General features: G+C 39.5%; 1 protein-coding gene across 19 annotated transcripts in view; it reads right to left on the bottom strand.

The window, feature by feature from the left end:
- Positions 1-536: 536 nt before the first annotated feature.
- Positions 537-25,163, bottom strand: part of PHF20 (PHD finger protein 20) — a 72,887-nt gene continuing 48,260 nt past the window's right edge. For 16 of the 19 annotated variants that reach the window (XM_038159084.1, XM_038159079.1, XM_038159089.1 and 13 more), the window contains 8 exons: positions 23,785-23,883; positions 21,833-21,994; positions 19,464-19,660; positions 14,022-14,121; positions 9,589-9,784; positions 6,739-7,138; positions 4,750-4,933; positions 537-3,200 (listed from right to left, as the gene is read on the bottom strand). In XM_038159084.1, the coding sequence (XP_038015012.1) occupies positions 3,058-3,200; positions 4,750-4,933; positions 6,739-7,138; positions 9,589-9,784; positions 14,022-14,121; positions 19,464-19,660; positions 21,833-21,994; positions 23,785-23,883 (1,481 nt within the window). In that variant the 3' untranslated portion in view covers positions 537-3,057. The remainder of the gene's footprint in view (positions 3,201-4,749; positions 4,934-6,738; positions 7,139-9,588; positions 9,785-14,021; positions 14,122-19,463; positions 19,661-21,832; positions 21,995-23,784; positions 23,884-25,163) is intronic. The other 3 variants (XM_038159087.1, XM_038159090.1, XM_038159088.1) reach the window with 1 other exon arrangement.

Genomic DNA, 25,163 nt, shown 5'->3' with positions numbered 1-25,163 from the left:
TGGAACCTGAAGGTACATCAATGCCTGCCCCTGCCTTCAGGCACCCTGGGCCAAGTACACTGCTTCTCCAGCCCTCCCCAGCTTCCTCCTCTTCCCATGCATTTTCTCTATATGGATTGTTCAACTGTATCCAGAGCTCCTTGCTTCCCACCATCACTAATGCTGTGTTTCCTCTGCCTTGAGCTGCTGTGGCTGCCCCTGACAGGCTGCTTATCCAAATAGAACAAAAATTAGGGTCAGATCACACATACTAGGTACTAATATATTACATATATTGGTACTAAAATACTACATATATTAGGATTTGGAAACAAAATGTATGAGCTCCTCATTAAACAATATTCAACACACTATTAAGGATATTTATATAACATAGATCTGGAAAATAGTAATTTCCAGACTTTAGCAACAGTTAAGATAGATATAGATATATATGTACCTGACAAACTACAGTACTTGCATTTCAAAGCAATGGGAAGGAAAAAATTCCAAAATTATTTGATTATCATTAATTGAAACAAAGACTTTACTAAGAATTTAAACAACAAAAACCTATTTTTTATTTATTCCAAACACCAAGATACAGAAGTTTTCAAGTTTTGCAAATATTGCTCCAAAACAAAATTCTATGTACAGCCCCTTGGTTCTAATAGTGCATCAACAAACACGTGTGTACCCACAGTGCAATGTTTGCTCAGTTCATCAAGGCTCCACGTTGCATTCACTTACCAGTGATTTAAAGAAACAAAAAAGTGACCTGTCAGTCTGAACAGCTAGTCCAGACTAAAAATAACAATGAGGAAACTTGCAAAAAAAGGGACAGAAATGAATCCAGGCAGAGCACAATGAAGAATCTTCCCTGAATACGAGAAGTACTACTCTATTTTAAATAAATATTTTCAGTCTTTATCTGCAAGGGCTTCGCCAGCACTACTGAAGGGATGCAAGTGTCCAGGGTCTGCAACTTGATCTACCCATGGGAAATGCCTTTTCTTCTAAACCTCCAATACTGCCCTGAGCAAAAATAAACTGACAAGTGAAAATACACAATGAGCACACAAAAGCCATTGCTTGAGAAGAAATCCCCCTTTGGAGCAAGAAGCCAGCTCAGGGACTGAATGCTTGAATGCCTTCAGACTGGGAGCACAACCGTATCCTGCTTTACAGATTGTAACCAGGGAACAACTTTTCTGGTCTATTTCACCTGAAAATCACCAGCTGCCTGGGAGGCTCCTCTGATGCTGTTCTGAGCTACATGAGCTCAGGTACCTGACAGGAATGAGCCAAGGTATAAGCACTGGTCTCATCTTCAGAGAGCCAAGTGATCCTTAAAAAACAATGTTATTCCAATTGTGTTACAGAAAAGAAGGTTGGTTTTTCTGCTGTACGTACATTGTATTCACTATATACCAATACAGTACTATAAAACTGTGAGAAAAATTCTTGCCTGAACTGAATCTTGGCACAAAAGTCTTAGTTACTACCTAGAGCATCCTAATTACTTTGTTTTCTGAAGGAAATAAAATATTCACCATGTAGAGTCTGTAACTCCTACAATAATACTGGATATTTCAAGTTTTCATTATTCTTTGCAGAATAAAAACATTACAGATATATATTTCAAATTAGTAATTTGTACAGGTATGGGCCTTTCCATTACAACTCTGTTTGAATGTTACCCTTCGGTAGTACCACTGCACACAATAAAGTAAGGGTAACAAATCCAGCTTTTTAAGGACACCCTCTCACTGCAAAACCAGCTCACTGTGTTCCATAGGGAACTGAACTCAGCAACGTCTGTGAAGGAAAACTAAGTTACAGCCATTATTTCAGGAGCGGTGATCTGCAGCTGAAAGACTCTGAACCTCTCAAATGCTCACAACGTTCCAAAGGTTCTGTATAACCTGACAGAACATCAGCAGCCTTGTCACCTACATCACAAAGTAAATATAAACTGAAAATTAAAACTTAAGGTATAAAAAGGGATTTTGTGAACACAGAGTATTTTAGATAATAACCCACTCACTGTCTGCAAGGACAGCACCTCATGCATAGATCTTGAGGCTTTATTTACACAAGAACTGATTCCCAAAACCACATATTCATAGCAAGTCTTTACAATGAACACATCCAGAGTATTGAAAAAAAAAAAAATCTAGATTTCCAAATATAACCGGAATGGCAATTATTAACAAATGGGTAGAAAATATATCACATCTATGACAGACCATGCTGCAGTCTGAACTCAAGAGCGTGGCTCCAGTCCTTTCCTGGTGGCATTCCATACTACTGCAACGAGGGTATCCCCCCAGCAAGTGCTGCAGGAGGCACAGGACGGCCGGATTTAAGAGCTCAAGAATACATATAAACACAACTTTCATGGGCTTCTGCAGTACCAAGTCATGTGACAGTGAGAGGACAAATATGGAAAACAATCATTTATTCTGAAAATAAGTGCAATCCACCTGTGACCTCCTGCTACATTATTTACTGTAACAGAGGTGTGGGTCAGGCCACTGTTACTTGAAAACCTCCACATAACACTTATAGTCAAGAGCTGGACATTCATACTTACTAAGTCTGAAACTGTTATAACATCTCCTAATGATTAAATACTGAGTGCTAGTATGCATAAACCAGAAGAAATAAAACATGACATGAGTCACTTAAACTACACAAAGTTATTTACAACCCCTGTCAACCAAACTTTTTTGGCTCTTAGAACTCTGTTCTTCAGTGGCACAATTTTTAGTCAATTTACTGATGCAAAAGTCTACCATTTTGATGAGCAACTTGTAGGGAGTGAAAATTTTAGTCTAACTTATCAACCCACAGGCACCCTCTGGAGACAAGAGTATGACCTTTTCCACAGCATTATAATTGTCTGATAGACCTGAAATAACCTTTTTGCTCTTCTTTGAACAACACTTCTTCACAAGTCCCTGAAGTCAATCTGCATCCCATGCAACCAGCATGCTAGTTTAATTTACAGATTCAGATGTGCTGCCATCAGACACTCCAGCTTTGCATGCAGTCACAGCCCAGAGCTCTCCAGCCTCACGTGGAGCAGCACAGCGCGATCTGCTGCACTTTGCCCAAGTCTGTTATCAGCTGCTTTATGCAATGTTTGAGCTGGGGGAGTCGAGCCAGTGGTTCTGGGGGTTGCAGCTCTCCTGTGTAATCCAGCCAACTCTCCAGAACTGCAAACAAAACAAAATCTTTCACTACTGTAGTTCTCAGCAAACAGCTCATCTAAAGTCACAAAACAAGAAATCTTTAAATCTTTTGTAAATCTTGAGAAGGCAGTGGGCAATATTTTTAACACTGTTATTTGAGGAATCATAGAACTGAACACCTCACACCAATCTTTGCAAGTAACTTTTGATACATAACCAAATAATTCACATGGGGATGGAGGGAGAAGCTGCTGCTCCTAGGAAAAAGAAAGAAAGAAAGGAAAACTCTGGACTAGACACTGTGAAACCTCACGTTAAACAACTTCTGATCTGTGTCAATTTCAGGGCAAAGACACTGTGGGTACAGGGAGTTTACACCATCAAAGGTGGGACTATCTTCACAGAAGAGATCTGTCATCAATATGGAACACAACTGACCAAGACAGAACTGGGTAACACAAAATGGGGATGAAGATCAAAAGCATGAAGCAGCAGAGTGCTCACAAGGAAAATAAACTCCTGCTTTAAAAAGCTTCTCTGTGGGAAACAAGAAATCCCACTGAGCAGAAGACAAGTCAAATGACAATGTAACATGCTCACAAGGAAGGTGATCAGGTTGGACTATGATGAGTTCTGGGGATGTTGACAGTACTGCAGATGGAGAATGAAATCTTGAACGCTGAATAAATACCTCTACCAAGAGCAGTCACTGCCACCAAGTAGCTCAACAGGTAGATTTTACCTATGGGCAGCACCTGCTGCAGAACCAGCAGCATCACTTGTTACTGAGGCATCCCTCCTTGGAGTAACAAAGTTCCTGCCCAAAGCAGCAACACACTGCACAAACCTCTGCTCAGCAGCAGGTACAAAAAGTCTAACTTTTTGGAACCAGAGCTTCTTCAGGCAGTACAGCCCCTACTGATCTTCTTTACCTGAAATAGCCCCTCAGCTGTCCAACTTTTCAGTACCTTACTTACAAAGAGAGGGCTCTTACTTGGGCAGAAGTTGCATTCCCCTGCAAGTAAAGCTACTGTTATAACCACTACACAACCAATGGTCAGACTTAATGTAAAGAAGAACTATCCTGAATCATTTAATTCAACACAAAGGATTTCTAAGTTTTTCATTACTATGAAAATCTTAAAAGATATTTAAGTGAAGAATTTGGAAGAGACAGGAAAGGATAAGAGCCTTGTGCACTGAAGAGCCCACTCAGAATGGGCTAACATAGCCAGCAAGGTCCCGAAGAACAGAGAAATGCAGACACACAAAAGAGTTTTGGAAAATGACAAAAACCTAAATCCAAAAAGACACAAAGATGTTCCAGTACAACATCTGATTCAAGTATTTAGGGATGATCTAACCAGAACTACTTCTGTGAAATTCTGGTCTTTGTTTTAAAATCCACCCCCCACATCAGCAGCATGTCTATTTTCTATTTAGAAAATGTGATAATGAAACATTCATTTCTTTGTAGGTTTGAAGAAGTAAAATTCTGGTTAACATGTTTTGAACAGGCAGTTAAGTTAAAAAAAAAAAAAGTTGTTTTTTAAACTAGAATTACACTACTTACCATCTAGCTCCTTCTCAATGAAATCCATTCTGTGTATGACTTCATCTTGTAGAGATTCCACGTGAGCTAAAAGATTGAGCTGCCACTGCAGCTGTGAGTTCATTACTCCTTCTTTGTCTTTTTCCAGCAATTTAATTTCAATAGCTTCCTCTGGAGAGACTTTCTTAGAGACAGACTCCCTCACCTAGCAGAAATACACACATAAAATATTTGTTACAGTGAAAGAGAACTGGGGAGCCAAACTGCCTGAGTCCTCCCAGTCCCCTGTAATTGCTGAACTCATCATAGGCCAGTGAGCAATAAAGACACAGACCATATACAGACACTAACCTGGTTCGGGCAAGAAGATCTAAATATAAACATATTTTTATGGGTATTTTGCTAAAAACTATTTGTACTTTACAAACATCTGGTTTTCTGAAGGTAACATACACATGTGTAGTTATCTCCCAGCCACTTTTCATCTGGAAGATCCTACACTGAATCTGTGCATCTCAGGGAATGCTGAAGCTGTTCTTCACTTGAGAATAATCAACTAAAGAGCAAACAATTCAGGAGTGAAAAGGGATTTTTCCTTAAGGAATCTAATCCAAATTCTACTAAAACTTCTGCTGAACCATCTCCAAACAAGCTTTACCACTCCTTACAAAACTTGACTACAACATCAGCAGCGCTCATTCTACTCCCCTACTTTTCTCATCCTTTTGCTGAAATATGATCCTTTAGAAAAAGGCTCTTTAAGAGTGAAGAACTAAAATATTTCCCTTTCTAGGAAACAGAGCAAAATCTCAACAGACTGACAGAGAAGTTAAAAGTAGCAAATTACAACTTACATATGGATGAAATAAGAGCTATCCTAACCTTTAATCTAATAAAAGGGAGCTCAGTATTTAATGGAATCATAAAATTGCACAATAGTTTGGGTTGGAAGAGGCCTTTAAAGGTCATCTAGTTCCAAAACCTGCCATGGCAGGGACACCTTCCTCTATCCCAAGTTGCTCCAAGCCCCATCCAACTGGGCCTTGGACACTTCCAGGGATCCAGGGGCAGCCACAGCTTCTCTGGACAACTTGTGCCAGGGGCTCACCACCCTCACAGGGAAGAATTTCTTCGTAATATCCCATCTAAAATCCAGACTCCATCTTAAGGCTGTTCCCTCTTGTCCTGTCCCTCCATCCCTTGTCCCAAGTCCAGTTCTCCAGGAGCCCTTTAGGCACTGGAAGGGGCTCTCAGGTCTCCCTGGATCCTTCTCTAGGTGAACACCCACAGCTCCCCTAGCCTGGCTCCACAGTAGAGGGGCTTCACTCATTTCCCAGAGGGTTTTCAATATTTCTCAGCCCACATTTCATAGGAATTGGTACTAATAGAAAAAAACCTTTGCACTGGAGAGCAGAAAGGCCTCTACACTAGGCTGACAAAGCTGACAATGAGAACCAAACATTGAAAAGCTAAACCTGAAGTGCTCCAGTAGGAAGAAGATACAGGACTATTTCATGGTGATCAGTCTTAAAAAAAAAAATCACTTCAGGCTGATACCTTTTTTCAATCTTGAAATGCTGCCTGAAGAACCTAAAATTAATTTAGCTATTAGAAAGAACATGGAAACAAGATGGACATAATTATAAGCTGGCCTACCAGTGTATTTGGTAATATCATATATGCTTGGCCTGTTCTCTTTCTGCTAGTGTTTATGTTTCATTTAAAAGTACACAAAAGTAAGCAGCAATGAGCTACCAGTGGACTATAATGCATGGTCCACACTCTTCAAACAACTTGAGGTCCAAAAGTCAACCTAGAATTTTAAATTATAATATAAAATGAAGGAGCTGATCACAGTCCTCATTTTAGTTGTTACTGGCAACTTAAATTTAACAGTCTATCAAAAAAATAAACACAAACAGACCAAAAAGTATTAAAAAAGGCTGAGGTTTGCAGCTTGACAGGAAAACACATGCTTTTTGCCAGAGAGGGCTATTTTAATAAAAATACCTTAGAGTAATTGTGTTTAGATTCATTTTCCATCTTGCATATTTCTTGGTCCAGATTCCAGCCAAACCTCTCTGAGAAGGTATCATCCCCATTTTCCCTTATTCTGTTTACTCCATCATCCATGGCTGAACCTCTTGTTTCCACAACCAGCCTCTGCTCTATGGCAGGGTAGTAGGCCCGAGGCTTCTGGTAACAGTGTTCACTCGTAATGTAAGATTCCTCCACAGAAGCAACTGTTGAGGGTTTCTCAACTGTCCCATTCCAAGTTCTGTAACTTGCTGTCTCCTCTTTGCAACAGCTTTCCTCAAAGTGAATGATGTGTTTTGTATGGATTTTTTCATCCACTGTGATGTGCTTCCATGGATGACACCAAAGCTTTAAATCAGGGTGTTCTTTATTTCTGTTCAAATATAAAAAAGTAAACCGTCCAATTTAAATGCCAAAGTGACTAAGCAAACTATCCTCTTGCATAAAGAAATTAAGTTAGAATAATTAAGCAAGAAAAAAAAAAAAGGGCCAAGTGTTTGGATTAAGAAAAAACTTGAAGAATAAGTTGCAAATAGACACATACGACTTCTCACCAATGTCAGCCCTTCATGGAACATTTTGCTTCAATATTTGCAATTTATTAGCAGCAGAAATTAATTTTAACAGGGATATTTTTAGTAAAGGTATGGTACACCAACATTGTACACTGTAGTGGTATCCCATAGTGGCCAGAGTTCCCTTCATCTGTTCTCAGAAAAATTCTTATTTTAATTGTCTTCAAATTGACTAATATGTTATTTATTCCAGCAGAAAGAACATCTATCAGATTATTACAGATGTAACGAACAAAAGATTCAGGGTGAGCATTGTAACCCATGTTCTTCTTTGTGTAAAGCATCAAAACAGCAGTAAAAGGAAAGCAAAGCATAATACTCTGCTATCTTCAAAGGGCTGGCAGCTCATTTGCTACACGCTGCAGGAACACAGCAGAGCAAATCCTGGCTCTGAAGCACCTGCTGCATTGGGCTGCACAGAAAGGGGAGGCTGCCCTCAAGCCCCCCTCTCTGCTTCCTTGCAAAGGTGGACGGACTTATTCTATTCAACTGATCCAGCTTTTCTAGTTGTTCACCAAACCACTCAAGAAAACATGACCAGTTGACTTTGGGAGTAACTGCTTTCTAATCCATCCTGCAGCAGCTCAGGTTTCTTCCGTGTCTCTCAGAAGAAACCAAAGTGAGTACAGCTGCCAAGGATGTGCTCAGACTATTTAATAGAAGCACCTTTGCCTCCAGTGCTGGCACAGCAAGGATAGAGCTCCCTGGTGAACCATCCTGAAGGCATGCCTGGAAAAGTGAAAGCCAGGTGTTCATTTACCAAAACTTTCTGTTCAAGCTCCACTCATCTGCTACATCTAAAGAAACTGTATTTTGATCAGAACAGAGCAAGGGATAATTTTACAAAAGACAGAACATTTTTCTGAAAAATGATGCACCAGTTACCTAAGGATGAAAAGTCAAATGCTAATAGTTGAATAACCTTTTAACTCCTGCCTGCTGAAGGTTCACACTCCCATGGCACTGCCGGGGTCACCTTGGGTCCTTTGCCACCTCCTTGAAACACTGAGCAACCTCCCTGAAACACTGAGCAACTCCTAATAATTTCAGGCACCTGTGAAATCATGTTCTCTCTATCTGTTGATCTGCATCAACAATATAATAAGTATTCTAATACAGCAATTTTTAAAATCTCTTCTAAATTATATAATGAGAAAGGAAACAGCAGCTGAAGCTTTTAACCAGACGATCCAAACAGGACTGCGCCTCACCTTTAATTAAGCCAGGCCATCATACTGACTTCAGCATGGGAGAGAAAAGGAACAAAACCTGCAGCAACCATCACATATACGCCCAGTGCTCCTTATCTCAGTACTATGTAAATCTCAATTCATTACTGGAAAGCCTGAAACTCAAATGTCACTCTTTAAAAAAAGGCCCAAGGAGCGGCCTTAAAATATTTGTTTTAGTCTCCAAAAAGGAAAGAGATTACTTACAGATCTAAATAAAAGGATCCCATAATGGAAAAGCAAACCCCAATGTTAAAATGGCTCCTCTCTTGTTTTAAGCATTACTTAATGTCAGTGGACCTCCTGCATTACCACAGATTTGGGAGAAGGGTCTAAAGAATGCTAAAATCACTTTGTTTTCCAAACAGCTGCTGCCATGCAATTTATCAACTAATAAATTACAATTATGGAATTCAATAAATTTAAAACTGCTGGATTTGAGTTAATTTTTTTTTTCAGTCATCAGAACCCAAGGATGACTCTAAACAGGAAAATACACAAAAAAAAGTTGACTTGGGAGAAAAAAAAATTATATAAATAATGGTTATTTTTTTGTAGATATAACTGAAATAACCTTTCAGAAATGAAGTACTGCAGGTTGCTGAGAGTGCAACCACTCTCCCACTGCACCAAAACAAGATACTGTACCAAACAAAAAGATCTGATTCCTCTTGGAGAAGCTATGACCAGATTTCCTGGAATGGAGAAAGCAAGTGCTGCAAAAATGGTGCCATGGGTTAAAAGTCTATCCTGCTCTTACTTAAAATCCATTTGGGTGATTTAGGGAAAACTGACATTAGTTTTATTAGTTTAACCCTTTCTATACACATTGTCCATTTATACTCATCCCACTTAAACAGTTTTTAAACAACCAAGTCCTTTGCCAAGATCATATCAGGAATTCAAACTATGTTTTAAGTCCACACAGCACGAATGCAAGCCTGAATTTCTGGTTATTTTTACACTTGCAGTCTAATTCCTGACGAGAACATGCCAGCTGGTACTTAAATACTGCTTACTGTAATATGCTCATCTTCAGCTGCAGCCCGTGCAGGACTTCGATCACTCGCTGTACATCACCAAGCAGCTGGTGAGTGGCCACTATCTTCTTGGCGTTCTGGTGGGAGTAATTTTCTTCCAAAAATGCTAAGCCATGCATGTGACCATTACTTAACCACTCCTTTTCATACCAGTACTTTAAGCTGGACCTCTGACCTGAAGTGACAGTAATGAGTGAGTTAAAATGAAATGTTGACATTGCTGGTAGTAATTCTGATTATCTCCAGGTACTGCAACAGCTCATTTGTTCTTATCAATTGAACCAAAGAAGAACCTGTAACAGCAGACATAACCAATGAAGAAATGAAGAATTTGTAAAGCAGGAAGACAAAGACCTCTGCCCAACTGTAAAAACATTCAGACACCAACTTCCACCAAAGGACATCCACAACAGGCAGTTACAGATGAGGCTGAGAAATCACACTGTCTAGTCTAACCATGGTTATGACAGAAGTTACAGTCTGACTGCAGCTCTCTGCAGACAGTAAAATGCAGAAAAAGGCAATCAGCTTCCCAGTGGTCTTGTTTTTAACATCAACATGTACTAGTACAGTTGTGCAAAAATACATTTTAAAGGAATCAAGGCTAAGGTTCTGATAGAAAACTTGCCTAAGTCAAGCTATTAATAATGATAATTCCCTCTTAGGAGATATCAATGTTATCTCTTGATATTGAATATCAGCAACAGCTGAAATGAAACAGTGTTGAATGTGATAAATGCATCAATAGAAGTAACTTAAACTGCCAAACAAATGTTATTTACAAGGAAAGATGCTTACTAAATTGTAAACACACACAAAAAACCCTTCACATTAAATACCTAACAAAAGCTCCCCCACACCCTGTAAAATGTACATTTACTACAGATATTCTCAGTGGACAGCTCAGCAGAGAAACAACTGTGTCAGTCACTGCCTATGTACAGCCCAGGCAACAAGCACACTGAACCAGAGATAAAACTGGAGCACAGACTGGGAACCATAATTGCAAAAAGGTCTCCAATATAAGCAGGTTAACGTCGACTAGAGAAGAAGCTAGAAAAAAAGAAAAAGGGAGTTACTAGGCAGCAGAGTAAGACTGAGGCTAGCACTACATAGAAATCCACGGGTATTAGGTGGCATCAGGAATCATGACAGGGTAAAAAAGAATTTTGAAAGGTGTATCAGCTCAACCTTCCAGGCAGATACACTGTATCAAGCAGGAAGGCAAGCAGATTTTTGGTATGGTCAGAACCACACTGGAGACACTCCAGGCCACCTGCATTGGCCCTCCCTCATTACTTTCTGCATTAGAGAAGCTGACATCTGTGACAAAGTACAGTTCAGTCCACAAGAGTAAAACAGTGACTTTGAGAACTTCATGGTCACCTGAACAACTAAGGTGATGTGCACTCTGAGATAAAAAGTGCTCCCTTTTGAAGTATATAAACCTTAAGAGGAGACACCAGACTATGCCCACAAGCAATTGTGCTACATAATCATCTTGATCGTGTTTAAGCAAGGGTAAATGTTAACAAATCTCTTAAAAATCCTACCAGATTCAAAAAGACCTGAGTAAATCAGTAGTTAGTACAGTTTTTAGACAAAATTACACTAAATTTGCTTTTTACTTCTAGTAGAATGAGTGGTGCTGTTAAAAGTCCCAGCAGTTTAGACTGGGGAAAGCTCCAAAGTAAGAATTTGCTGAATAGCCATGCTCAGTTTTAAAAGCAACTTCTTTTAGATTCATACAGCCTATTAGCTCACTTCAAGCCAAAAACAGTCACTGAAAAGCCATCTTTGCAGTCAAAAAGTTGGACATGTTTTCCTTTTTCCCAACAGAAGTAAAATTAAGACAGAGATAAAAGGTAAAAAATTAAGTCCCCGCCAATGTAAAATGCAGAATCTTGAAGTTAATAGTTAATGATGAATTAAACAAATGAAGGTGTAATCACTTTCTGCATAAAAGCACTCATTCAAGTGTGATGACACAACTTCAGTCTGCAAGTGCATTTTAGTCCCGTTTATAACTACCTTCACCTGACATAAAGCAAAATATCTTTAACAGAAAGTTAAAATTCTAGAAGCAAGTTACTCTAAAGAAACCTTAAATATATTGCCGATTCTGTAGTACAAGTTTAAAATTTAGGTGTAGCATGTCTTCGTTGCTGAGAGTACAAATAACAGCAGTAAACATACTACACAAATCTATGAGTTAAAGTACAAAAGAGATGGTAGCTTTCAACAGCCAAAAAAGCCTCAGATCACAACCCAAATATATATATAAGCCAAAAAAAGTCTTTTAATCAGGTAAAAGAGATCCATTTTCTTGCCATTTATAACCATGGACACAAGTCCAAATCTCATCCTTTTCAATTTCAGCAAGGCTTTGTAATAAATACAGTAGAAAGTTAGAAAATATTGCTTAAATGTAGTTTTACTGGCTGTGTGAGATGGATTAAGATGTGAGAAATGGATTTGTAAAGGATTCTCAAAACCTGACTGAAAGCTCACACAGTCTTATACATCTGTATGCAAACTCTGAGATAAGGTGTGCTGACTTAGGAAGGCCATGGAATAGAGATGACATTGTTGAGAGAGAGACTGAACTAGAAACAAGTTTCAAATGATGGCTTGCAAAAAGACCAGATATTTTTGAGAATTAGAACTGTCCATTGTAGGAAGACAGCTCTCATGTCTCACCCTTTTATGAGACTGATAAAAGAACAAAATCTTTTAAATTGCCTCTCAGTTGCCCAGTCTCTGTAGAGCTGGGATTTTCCAACACTAGGACATTTCAAAATTATCTGCTAAGGAGGAGAGAACATATTGCCTAATCAACTCTCTGTTATCTCAGGTAAATACCAATATATGGATTATTGCAGGTGTGTTAGTTTTGCACAGCCTGGTTTGGGGGGGGGGGGCAGGCTTGGTGGACACAGAGGTAGCTTCTGTGAGAAGCTGCTGGAAGCTTCCACCATGTCAGGCAGAGCCCATCCCTAGTAGCTCTGAAGATGGACATGCTGCTGGCCAAAGCTGGCCTAATTTGAGAGGTTGGTAATGCCTCTGTGATAACAGATTTAAGAAGAAAATCAAAACAAAGGCGCACAGCTTTTTCTTTTAGTCCCAGAAGAGGAAGAGGTGAGAACATGTGAGGGACACAACATGGTGACACCAAGGCCAGTGGAGAAGGACGGGGAGGAGGTGCACCAGGTGCCAGAGCCAAGGTTCCTCTGCAGGCTGTGGTGAGGACCACAGTGAAGCAGCTGTGCCCCTGCAGCTCATGGGGATGAGCTCATGGGGATGCAGAGATCCCGCTGCAGCCCATGCGGGAGACGCTCACGCTGGAGTGGGTGGATGCCTGGAGGAGGCTGTGATCCAGTGGCAGACCTAGTGGAGAGAGAGAGGGCCCCTGCCTCCAGGCTGGAGGACTGCACCCCGTGGACGAGTGATCCACGCTGCAGCAGTTTTGGGAGGACTGTGTGCCCGTGGGAGGGGCTCACGTTGCAGCAGTTTTGAGATTGGTAAGCCACGCTGGAGAAGTTCACAGAGAACTATCTCCTGTGGGAGGGACCCCACGGTCTCACACGGGAACAACTTCTCTCCCTGAGCAGTGGAAGAAAACCTTGAGTGATGAACAGATCAAACCCCCATGCCCCGTCTCCCTGCGTTGTTGGTGGGAGGGAGGGAGGGGTTGGGGGAAGAAAAGGTGTTTTTAAAGGCTCATTTTATTTCTCATTATCCTCCTCTGATTTTGTTGGTAATAAACTCACCTTGTATCTCTAATTGAAGCCTCTTTTGCCCTTGGAGTGTTTTTTCCTGGTCTCAACTCATGAACCCTTTGTTAAGGGTTTGTCTTCTTTCTGTCTTCTGCCCAGCTGAAGCAGGAGAGGGTGAGCAGCTTCTGTGGGTGGCTGGCATTGGGCCAGCAACACACCAGGACAGCAGGTAATGCAGTCAATGACAAGAGCCACTGCTGAGGAGAGCCAGGAGCCTTCCACTGACTTATTTTAAAGAAGGCATCAGCCCAATTTGTTGGGGGAGAGCTGTAGCCACATCCCTTAAGATGTGGCTCCATAGGGAGTCTTTGCTTGAGCTTTCTGAGTGTTTTCTACACTCATTTGCCATAGTCAGACAGTACAATCCTTATTACAGCAAATATGTGACAGATGGTCATCACAGTGAAAACAGTCTTTCCATTTCTGTCCTTTTGTAATTCCATAATATTGACTCATGGATATTCACATAAATTAAAACTTTCTGAAACGGAAACTTACCTACAGTGACAGACACAGGTGGGGGGGGGGGAATAGTGTAGTTTTTCAGAGAGAGAGCTATAGATACAGATTAGATATAGATAAACTAGCAGATTTATTACATATATAACAAGGGTCTGTAACCTTAAATTTCTGTACCTGGAGGATCTTGGCAAATATAGCAGGTATATTTCTCAGGTATATTATCTTCCAGTAAGCCCATACAGATGCCATGCTGCCAGCACAGACACTCTTCACACTGTTCAAAATCAAGAAGTGCACATTAATAGAAATGAAGGCTAGAGGAGCTCAATACCATTATCTCAATTAAGAAACACAGGATCTACATATTTTAAGACAAAAAGGTCTATTAATATCCACACCCCACCTTCCACTTACAAACAAATACATTACAGAAACAGACTATAATAAAATGTGAGCCCTCCCACACATTTTTCACGTATGTTTCTGGAGAATGACAATTAAAAAGTAGAATCAGAGATTCTGAAAGGTACGAAAGTACTACCTTTAGAAACGAAAATCATTCATTTCATGCACATTCAGACGCACGTGCATGTAACCAGGATAGCCAACAGAGCAATCAAGTTATCTTCACCAAAACAGATCAATTTTTCTGAATTCAAAAGCTTTCCCCTTGAGAGGAATGACGGATTTGTCTTTACAAACAAACTGTGGGTCTGGTGGTAGATAAAACTAGTACTGAGAGATAAAAGAAACAATGGGAAGGATTCCACTGATTGATGAATGGAAAAAGATATTTGCCTTTACAAACAAACTGAAGGTTTGCTGACAAATGAAACTGGATATTGAAAGATGAAAGAAACAATAGGGAAACCCCCAAATTCCATAAGAATAAAAAAATTAAAAGGGAGGGTTATACATTAGAGGAAAATCTTTGGTATCGGGCATTCCAAGAAGTCTGTACCTCTCAAGTACCTCAGCCATGGGGAAAGAGAGAAGGGAAATGCAGCCAGGAAATTAGGATAAAAAGGCCAGTGTCAAAAAATTGTCCTCCAAAAATTTGAGAGACCCCCAAAGGAATGCCCCATGGCCTCTCCCTTTATTCAAATAAAGTTAAAAGAACTCCTTAGTCTCCTTTTTGGACATAAACCTCTGACGTTTGTACATTAATTTTCCTGACACCCTCAAACAGTAATCCATATTCAATTATCAAATTCCATAGATATTTATGTCACACAGGAGTATGCAATATTATGCTTTACTGATTCTTGTACCTCCAACATTTTATCCACTTCAAAGGTAGCTCTACTAACACAAACCTGCAGTGCAGATCAGTCGCACCAGCTTTAGGAGCATCCAACATCTTTCCAAGGCAGGACAATCATACTGGCAACGACTGAATATAATTTGTATCTCCTTAGCACAGTTACACTATTTAAAATGCAGTAACTGTTCTTAAAGCAACCCTGTTCTAGAGCAGGAAAAAACTATTCACGTTTTGTCTGTCATTTTCTCCTCATCAGTATTTTAATGAGACAAAACTGTGATTGTAGACTACAGACCACTGAAACATGGAACAAAACTCCACATAAGAATATTAAGTCTATTTTGATTGGAAACTGTGATGTCAGTTAAAAGTTACTCTTTTCCCAAGCAGTGAGACAAGAGATCATATTCCCTCTATTTCTCAGAGCATAAACCATAAGCAGAAATGCTGTCATTGTAGAGGACTGCAGTATGAGCTAAACCAAACCCTAACAGCAACTGCAAGGAATCTCACATGTTGCTCTTCACTGACCTACAAAGATGCCAACTTGCTAAACATTTTGTTTGTGTCCAACACCACTTTAATTAATGCTCTTATCTCCTGCCCTTCCTCAAGTTAGGAGGGACAGAAAAGGGCAACCAGACTTTGAATACTTCACTGCATTAAATAAGCAGTCTAGGTGGAGGAGATGGGAGCTCTGGCATTGGAGAATGTAAAAGGTTAGAGAGAAACAGGTTTTTGAAGGATGGAACCAACAATGTTTTGCCTTCCAAAATGGGTAAATAGTCCTAATGCAGTTGGGAGATGTTTTCAAAAAAGGCAGACACAATCCTTCTTTCACAAATAAGAGCCAGAAAAAGGTGTTCTAAAACAAAGAAAACAGATTAAGAGAAACAGACTGTGCTAAAAATAAGAAGGGAGCTCCTGGATCTAGTTACACCTGCATCCTATGGATCATGCCATATTGTACAGAGCTGCACTCAGTGTTTTTCCAGGCAATTTTGCCCAGAACCAAAGTGAAGCATCTGTCCTAGGTTGCAAGTGGGGTTGTAACCCAACTATGCATTCTACTCCTATTATTCTTGCATTCTACTCTACATTATTCCTCATGAGCTGTTAATGGTGCGTCCTTTGCAAGAGCTGCCCAGTGCACACCAGCTGGCAGGCTGCAGGTGTTAGATACAGGAAAGAGGCAAACCCCTCTCCATCACTGCCCCTGCCCCCGCCCCCCCCCCCCCCGGTACACCAGAGTAGTTTTTCTTTGTCCTTTGTCTTCACAAACTGACTTAACTGTGATAACTACATCCAGCCTAAGGGGGTCACCTCTGCCATTGGACCTTAATGCCCCAATGGGCAGCTAGGTGTAAGGACCTAGGCGATCAAGGACTCCCCAAAACATCCTATGACTCATATGATTACATAATTCCATTGTGAAATTCCCTGCCCTGGGGGAGGTACTGAGCATCCTGCCCGTATCTGACCATAAATTATCTGGGTGCTTTGGGGATTTAGGACACCACGACTACTGGACAGATCCAGAGGAAGACCTGGACTTCCACACGAGGACTAGACCTCCCAGAGGACCACTGCTCTCAACTTCAACCATCATTTCGCAGGACTGCTGTCACTATTTGATAGGACTGAGACCACCACCCTGACCAACAGGGTAGCAGGCTGTAGTCTGACTTTAAGCCAGTTTTTGCATATTGTTGCATTTAGTGTTATCTTTCTAATGACATTGTAACTCTGACCTGAAATCCCTCTCATGGTATTTGTGTGGGGGTCATTTCTCCTGCTGGTTTACTTTCAAACCAGCACAAACATCCCAACTTTTTAAAATTTTACTCAACTGATATTTAAATATTCACCCCTTCAGGGTACAGGTGAATTCTTTAACTCGCAGGTTCTACTGCACACTGTGGCTGTTAAGCTACAGGTTACAACTCTGGCACATGCTACTGGGAAACTACTCCCTGCCCAGGTGGTAGTAGGGAGTTTTAAAGTATGTCAAGCAGGAGATTTAGAAGAGAAAAAACATACAGCATTGTGCAAAAAATATTTAAATTGAAATTCAAGTCACAAAACAAGTAACTAAACCCAAAAGATATGTATTTAAAGCAGCTTTTCACCTTCCAGAACAAAAATATCTCAAGTCCGTTTACATCCATCACCTCTGAGGCCATCAAACCCAGCCCCAGAATTTTCTGCATCATACACAAATTCACCAGTGTTTCGGTATAAAAACTAAAAAGAAGGGACAATAACAGTCTGTCTGGATTTCTTTGGGCCTCACTAAAAAAATCAGAGTGCTGTGCCTCCAGAAAGAAAACAGAGCAATGCTACACCGCGGCTTTATACCAGCTCCATAAATGAAGTCTACTAACCTCCCTGCAGAGTTACAGACACTGGAACAAAACAGCACTAACCAACAATACACTCTTTTTCCAGATTTAATTTCTACTAACTGAAGCAGATACTTCTATAAATGCAAACCCAGATTTCTGCATCCCGGTGCAATGAATGATATCCTTAATGCACAAATTGCTTAACACAACTAATTTAAGGCAAGTACAGGTCAAAGAAAACTTTTTTAGAAAATCTTTTGAATGTGGGGGCAAATTATTAGTTTAAATACCTAAAGGAACTCCCATTTTAACTGTGTATGAGTTTCATTAAACTTTAATGTTCCCCAGTCGTTCATGGACAAGAAGGTGCTGATGTGTTTAAAATTAACATTTTCCCGCATTATTTCTAAATTTGGCACATTCATGGCAATGAACACAGCTGGAAGAGAATGCTTAGCATTCTCCCTCTTGTAAGAGAGGAGGGGAATACCTGTATATTGGGAGCAATGAACCTCCAGCCAGATACATGAAGAAACTGCCCTGGCTCCTTCATTCCAATATCAAGATGAGTACGCAGCAAACCCAAGCAGGTATCCCAGGTGCCAGTGTATTTCCTATACCTCAATCCCCATAAAGAATGCAGATACTCACAATACTGCTGATCTGCATCTCTCTTCCAGAGACCAATTCTTTCACAAATCAATTCAAATGTTTTAAAGTTTGCAATATGCTAAAAAAACCCGCGCAAACTAGTTCAACCTAGCAAGGTAACCTTAGAAGCAGCCAACGAAACTTTAAAGGAAAGGCATCCATAGGCTGCATCCAGAGCCAGCTGACACTTCCCTACATTCTGCAATCCTAACCTAGTGCTGAACTTTTGCCAGTTATACTCCCAGGCTATTTCTTTGTGATTTTCTGTAAGCCATCTCCTCAAAGGACATCTACCCCCTTCAGTCATCACTGTCAGACTCCTTTTTCCTCCTGTACAGTCTGGTGCTATTTACCTACACTTGACCACTGCCCATCACTCCACCCTTCCTTACTAATTCATAAGGTACTTTTTGTCCGGCATTGTCAGGATTCAACACTAAAACAAAGGTGTGTGACGTGAACTCATCACTAAGAGAAAAAGGATCATACCTTCCACAGCAAGGCTTCATGACATAGTATGGAAACTCAAAGAAAATTAATTAGAGCAAAAATTATGAAGAAATTGAATTAATTTTTTTACTTCACCTCTTGAAATTAATAGGAACTGGGTGGGATGGTTAAAGCAGCTACGTAGGGAAATTATTTCCTGATAATTTACAAATATTTCAAAGTAAATAGGCAAGTAACTTCCAAGGAGGTTTTTTATCAACAGTTTTAAGCAGGAGAGATAATAGAAGCCTCTCCAAATTTTCTGTGAAGCTGGCTTAAAGACAGCAGATACATGTGGAATGGACAGATGGCCTTAGGTAGGTTAGGAACTCTGAATTTGCAGACTACTGCAGAATTGACAAATGACAAATGCAGTTCTGCTTTAAAGCAAAACCCTCAATTTTTTTCCTTTTTTTTTTTTTTCTTTTTTTTTTTTCCCAGTCTGTCTGAAGAATTGTATGTGTAAGTCAAGCTTCTTACCAGGGCAGAGGAATGGGAAGTACACTACTATCTCATGGCAATGTTCTGAACAGGCTTTAAATTAGAGGGAGCCCAAAAAAATCCCTGATTTCAAATATGCGTTCTCAGAGTCAAAAAAGTCTTCTATGTTTAGAAAAATTCACAAATGACAAATCAACGATTTTTGACTTAGAGTGAATGTTCCCTCTATCCTTCAATTAAAAATCCTAAACTGTACTATGAAGCAGAAGTTAACTATCGTAGCAGTCACCCTGACAGATTACCTCAAAAAATGTTATGCCTTTGGAAGACAACAATAGTTTATTATTTCATGTACAAAACAAAAGTTTCTCTACTGATACCTTCCATTGCACTCACTGAAAAGTGCATCTATCCTCCACTTCATACCTGAATCATGAAGTCATTTTCTTCTTTTACTTCACAAACACACCGAACAATCTCAAAATCACTTTCTTCAACTTCTTCATCAGGGTTGGTGGTTACATCAACATCCTGACTGCAGTCATCATCACTCCAAGGCAAGCTATCCATAGATGACTCACTCAGGGTGTCATCCTCTGTACAAGAAGTATTTACATAAAATCCTGAGTAATTATAAATAAAGGTCCCTCAAAATCTCATCCCAAGTATGCAAACATACATTCCAAAAAGCATGAGTTCACAGTGTAATTTAAGGAATACCACAATTTTAACTGTTTACTGAAGGTCACTACATAATGAAGTTTCATAATCTCATTAATGGCTCCCTCAAAATATCCATCTTAACAGCTTTTGTCATTAAAACTGTACTGTCAACATACAGCATCTCAAACCAAGGAATCGAGTATCTTCAGACAAAACTATAAAAAACAAAACCAGGCTTGTACATTCAAATAGGACTCATGCTAGCTGCTGCAATTGGTACAGAATTGTGACTTGGCACTCTTAGTGTAGAGCTCTCAAAAAGAGGCAAGAGAGTACTTCTATTTTATGAACCGTTCAATCTCACAAAGTGATATTTCCACGACAGCAATACTGGGTCCAACATAGAATTTAATCCTGCTTCAGAAATTATTATTTTCATTTAATCTTCTGTTTAGGATGCATTTATAAACTCACAGGCAGTGCACCGCACAAGGTATTATTCCAGAATGCACCCAACACTACTTAGCTGAAGCATTAGCGCATCCTAGACTGAATAAAACTGCCAAGAAAATTTTAACTGAACAGCATGCTGAATTGAGAATCTTACCTCAGTAATATTAAATCAATGTCTGCATCTTCCTTGGGGATAGAATGGGAGGGTCAGAGGAAGAAGATGAAGTATTTTAAATATTTGAAAATAATTTAATGAGTTAGAGGGGAATGGAAGGTAAAAATGTTAGTCTTAAGTATGATGGTGGGTGTCTCACCTACAGTGAGTATAACTACTTTCATCATTTAGCTCACAGAATTATAGAATGCAAAAACAGAACTACCAGTCTGTGATATAAACTGTATCTTTTGGAGAAACATCTGTTGTCAAAGGGGTGAAAACCACCAACACAATAGTTTATTTCCATGTTTAAAAGTTCTTTTCTACCTCTGAACTAGGACACTCTCTCCTAAAGTACAGTGTAAGTAACAGGTTAGGCACACTACACTTCCATATTACACAGAAGTTTCACTTTTGTTTACCCCAGATCTTGTTTATCTAGGCACAAGTTCTGCAGACGCAAAAAGCAACAAAACAATTTTAAAAGGATGAAACAAAATCATTGCAGGTATTTTCCACCACTTTCAATATCTGTCAACTGATCAAAAGAAATCTGAGCAACTGACGGCCAAGCTACTAAACTGTATGTCCTATGGTTGATATACTCCAGAAACACAACTGCTCAGACTTGCAAAACGTGTTTCAAGACATTACCACTATCTGTACTTCAGTAGTTTTTAATGTTTCCCGTTTGGCCTATAAAGGGGAAATTAACTGAAGTTAAAATTTACTTTTGTCTAATAACAAAGTTATGAAAAAACCCAAACAAAAACAAACAAACCCACCAAAACAAGCTCAAACGGTTCTCAACAGTGTATCTGTATAAAAAAGAATTTAAGGTTCTTGTATAGAATCAAGCTGTCATATATTTTCTATTTCCTCCAAATCTGTGAGTTTTAAGAACAAGAGAAAAACGAAACCTTTATCTTTTTTATTGTACCAGTTTGTACCAGTAAGTAGTGACATGGAGTAAGACATTGAGAATTATGAAAGCTGGTAGATAGAACCAGATTTTTATGGGTTGTGTGTATGATGTACTATGAAGACAACAATAACAGTAAATTCAAGAACTTCTCATATGACGCTCAGAAAGTCATTATAACCATATTCATTCTGTATCAATACAACTACACATCACCACACCCAATGGTCTCTCAAACACAGCAAGCTCACAAATCACCCATTTTTAACTCTGAAGGAGTTCTTACATTGTAGAAACTTTTGGAAATATGAAAAAATAATTATTAAGTAGTAACATAGTTATTTTAGGAGTTAATAAGGCACTGGAAAAAAAAACCTGCAAAATGAGTTTGATTTCTGAGATAAGGGCAACAGTCTTGAAGTATATATGAAAGTAAAGCCAAAGTAAAAAGCAGCAACATCAAGCTCAGGAAAACGAACTGGGTCCAGTCTTGTCAAGCAGGGGGAAAGAAGTACACACAACCCTGAGTAAGAATAGCCAAATTTATACAATAAGAACCAGTTTTCAGAATCAGAAAGCCATAGAGGAGAGTCATCTCACCATTTGCTTTTGATTTTCCCTTGTGCTGTCCGGAATCAGTGCATTGAAGCAGGGTACTTGGGTGAGCAAATGATTTATTTGAAGAATTAGATTTTGTGACAACTGATTTTTCAGGTGAAAGCTCTTGTGAGATATCTGTGTCCTCCCCAGTGCCCGAATACCCTGTAAAATTGTAGTAAATCATTAAAAATCTATGGTCAAAAAAAGTTGACAGAAGAAACAGCACCATGCATGCCCAGAGCAAAAATGTGTAATTCACTGAGCCAGTTCCCAGTATGCTGGAGCTCTGGGACTGCATGATGCTGCTGCAAAATGGGCAAGCTTTCCAGGGGAAAGAAGACATTTTCTGAACTAGATAATTTTATGCCGCTCAGTCACTGTTTACTACTGTCAGAAGTGACAAAGGTCTAAGTGACCAGCCTTTCCAGGCCAACTATTCTTCAGGCTGAGCAGGCGTACAAACACCTTTGCTTTACAGGCACTTCCACACAAGCACCATTAGCTGGAGATCTCCCCCTCACATCCCACTCTTACTCACACAAGGCTATACACATTCCCTAATCTCACAGACTTCAAAGTGGATAGAAAGCACTTGTTTTCCTAGTCTATGTATGGAACAGAATGCACAGGTGGACAAGCCCAGATTAAACATGTGTGAAGAAAACACCTTGAATGGTTCCTCTGTGAGGCCTACACTGGATATAAATCAAGGATGGTTGAAGTTACAAGTAGCACTCACCAGTTATCTGGAAAAAATCTTCACAGTTCTGGACTGAACTACCATAAGGCCAACATCAAAAAAAGGCATGCAACATCTTAAAACCCAACGACAGACTGACAAGTGGCTCATGGGGACTTGGTGCATAAATCTACGAATTATATTTTGCATTTTATCATTATACTTGTGAGCACCATACAATCAGAAATTCATTTAAATTATTTGTTTCAGTACAATTCTAAGTGACTTGGCCTACGGCTCTTCCAATCCACTCACTCTCTTGATAGCTTGCCCTATTCATGGCAGCAATCAGAGAAGTAAGGTACTTTCTATCTCAGAAACTCCTCCTTAGGGAGATCTAGTTCTACAAATGATGCCTAGCAGATTGAAGTATGCTGCATCCCCATCAACAGCAGAGGACATTGTCACACTTGATCCTTAAACATTTCACCAAAGAAATTTTCCAGAATCAGCTGCATTTTCAGCAGTGAAGAATCCATTACCTCTAACACCTGGGCTTCTACCTCAAGTTCAAAGCTTGAAGAGGCCCCAGGAAAGCATTCCCAATCCTCCATAGATGAAACAAAGAACACAAGTTGCTACTACAGCCATTTCAATGTAGTGCAACAGCATGTTATGAGACATGAAAGAAGGACCAGCTGGAGTTTAGACTTTAAATCCAGCTTTTACTAAATCTCTACAGAAAAAATATTAATTTCTTTAAGAAAGAAATCAAGGCACAATTGAGCTCATTGTTACAGCCCACTCCCCCCAAAGTGAAGATATAAGAAATAATAAGGTTAACAGCAGAAAAAGAGGACTCAAAGTTTCCAAACTCCAGCATTCATAAAGCAGTCCCAGAACTAACATAACTGAGAACAGCCTGTACACAGGCCATCTGCACCCTCTTAATTGGGCAAAGCTTGCATACAAGCACACTTATTAAGGAAAAGCTCAACTTATAGATTGACATTCATTTAGGAGTGACACTTGTTCTGTGCCATTATAAGCACTACTACAAGCCACCATCCACCAGCATTAATGGGGAAGCTTAACCAGGAAACAGATTATTTGTCAATCCCAATTTAAAATCAATTATTTAATAAGATAAAAGCAAAGTGAAGAAAAAGGCTGAAATGAAATGCCTCATCTTAAGTGATCTAAAGTGATTTTTTGGAGGTAATAAAACAAAAAATGAAGCCAGTTTCATCTACAGAAGAAAAATTTACTTTACCAGGCTTAGATCTCTTTTTCTTTTTTTTCTTTTTCTTTGACTTGGATCTTTCATAGTCTTTGGATTTTTTTTCTTTGTTCTTCTCATGTCCTTTAACAGCTGAAATTAGACAAAATTCCAAATTAGTTTAAAAAAACCCCACATTTATTCTACTACATAATGTTCTTAAAAGCCTCCTGTTCTATTGGACAATCAAGGCCAGTTCCCTGAAAAAAACAAAACAAAACACCCAAGAAGAAAACTGATTTTTAAGAATTCCCCAGCTCTCAATAGGAATAATCTATTTTAAGTCCTAATTTGACTGTCCCATAGCAAAATATAAGCATCATGTAGGAGAAATCCAATATACAGCAATGCCCGCTTATTATTTACATGCTTCAAAGATCATAAAAAAGACTGAGGGATTTGTTACATCCACTTTCTAAATTATTATGACTGGACATTTCACTAGCATTGTAACAGAACAAAACCTCAACACCCCAAACTCCTGTTCAGTTCCCCAATCAAATATTTTATTAATATTGAAAATGGAGTAACTGGTTCAGCTGGCTTTAACTACTCTCTCAACATCCGTTCTCCATCCTATTTTAATGGGATTAAAAACACACCATATTTTTGAATGACTGACAGCTGTCAATCAAGTCTATCATCAAAGCATTTTTCCAGAGCATGCACAGTTCAGTATAAGCCTGTTGCAAGGGCATGTACACAAATCCCTGCTTTCCAGACTCCAGTGTTCGGTTACATGCTGTCTTTCAGATTTATGTCCCAGCACACAATTTCTAGATAGTTATGCAGTTCCTTATGTAAATTATCCTGACTCAGAGATGTAATCAACACCTATTATGGAAGGATGCCTTGTATCTCAAAACGGCTCTGCTCTCAGAGTGCTTCGCTGATTAAGCCACTCACCATCCCATTCAGAAACCTATTTCAATGTCAGATGACAGAGATCTAAATAAGCACTTGAAGACAGTCTATACTGTAAGAAATCTTCACTTGCACAAACCATTTGAGAACCCTAGGTTGTCTATAACCATTTATGAAGCAAAGCTGCAATACCAGCATATTATGTCAACCCCTTTCATACATGTCAACAGTGAACTCCCCATGGGCTGAGTATTTATGGCACAAACAGTTCACTGAGAAAGTGCAAATTGCAGCCACATTTAATCAGCTCTGGTAAGCATGCAGGACCAGCTTAATAGCTTGTCCTGAAGAGACTCTTTAGCTCTGCATCTCCCCATCCCTCTCAGTCCTCAAAGATTTCCTGCTACTTTGCTATTTCTGTGCCCCTCTTAGCATGAGGTTAGCAAAGGCACCTCAGTGTGCTCACCCACATGGCAACACCAGGCAGCTGGGCTTCAAAGGCAGCAGGA

Source organism: Motacilla alba, chromosome 20, assembly GCF_015832195.1.
Source record: "Motacilla alba alba isolate MOTALB_02 chromosome 20, Motacilla_alba_V1.0_pri, whole genome shotgun sequence".
NCBI classification, from domain to species: Eukaryota; Metazoa; Chordata; class Aves; order Passeriformes; family Motacillidae; genus Motacilla; species Motacilla alba.
Note: the sequence above shows the minus strand (reverse complement) of the source record. Positions and strands in the feature narration are given on the sequence as shown.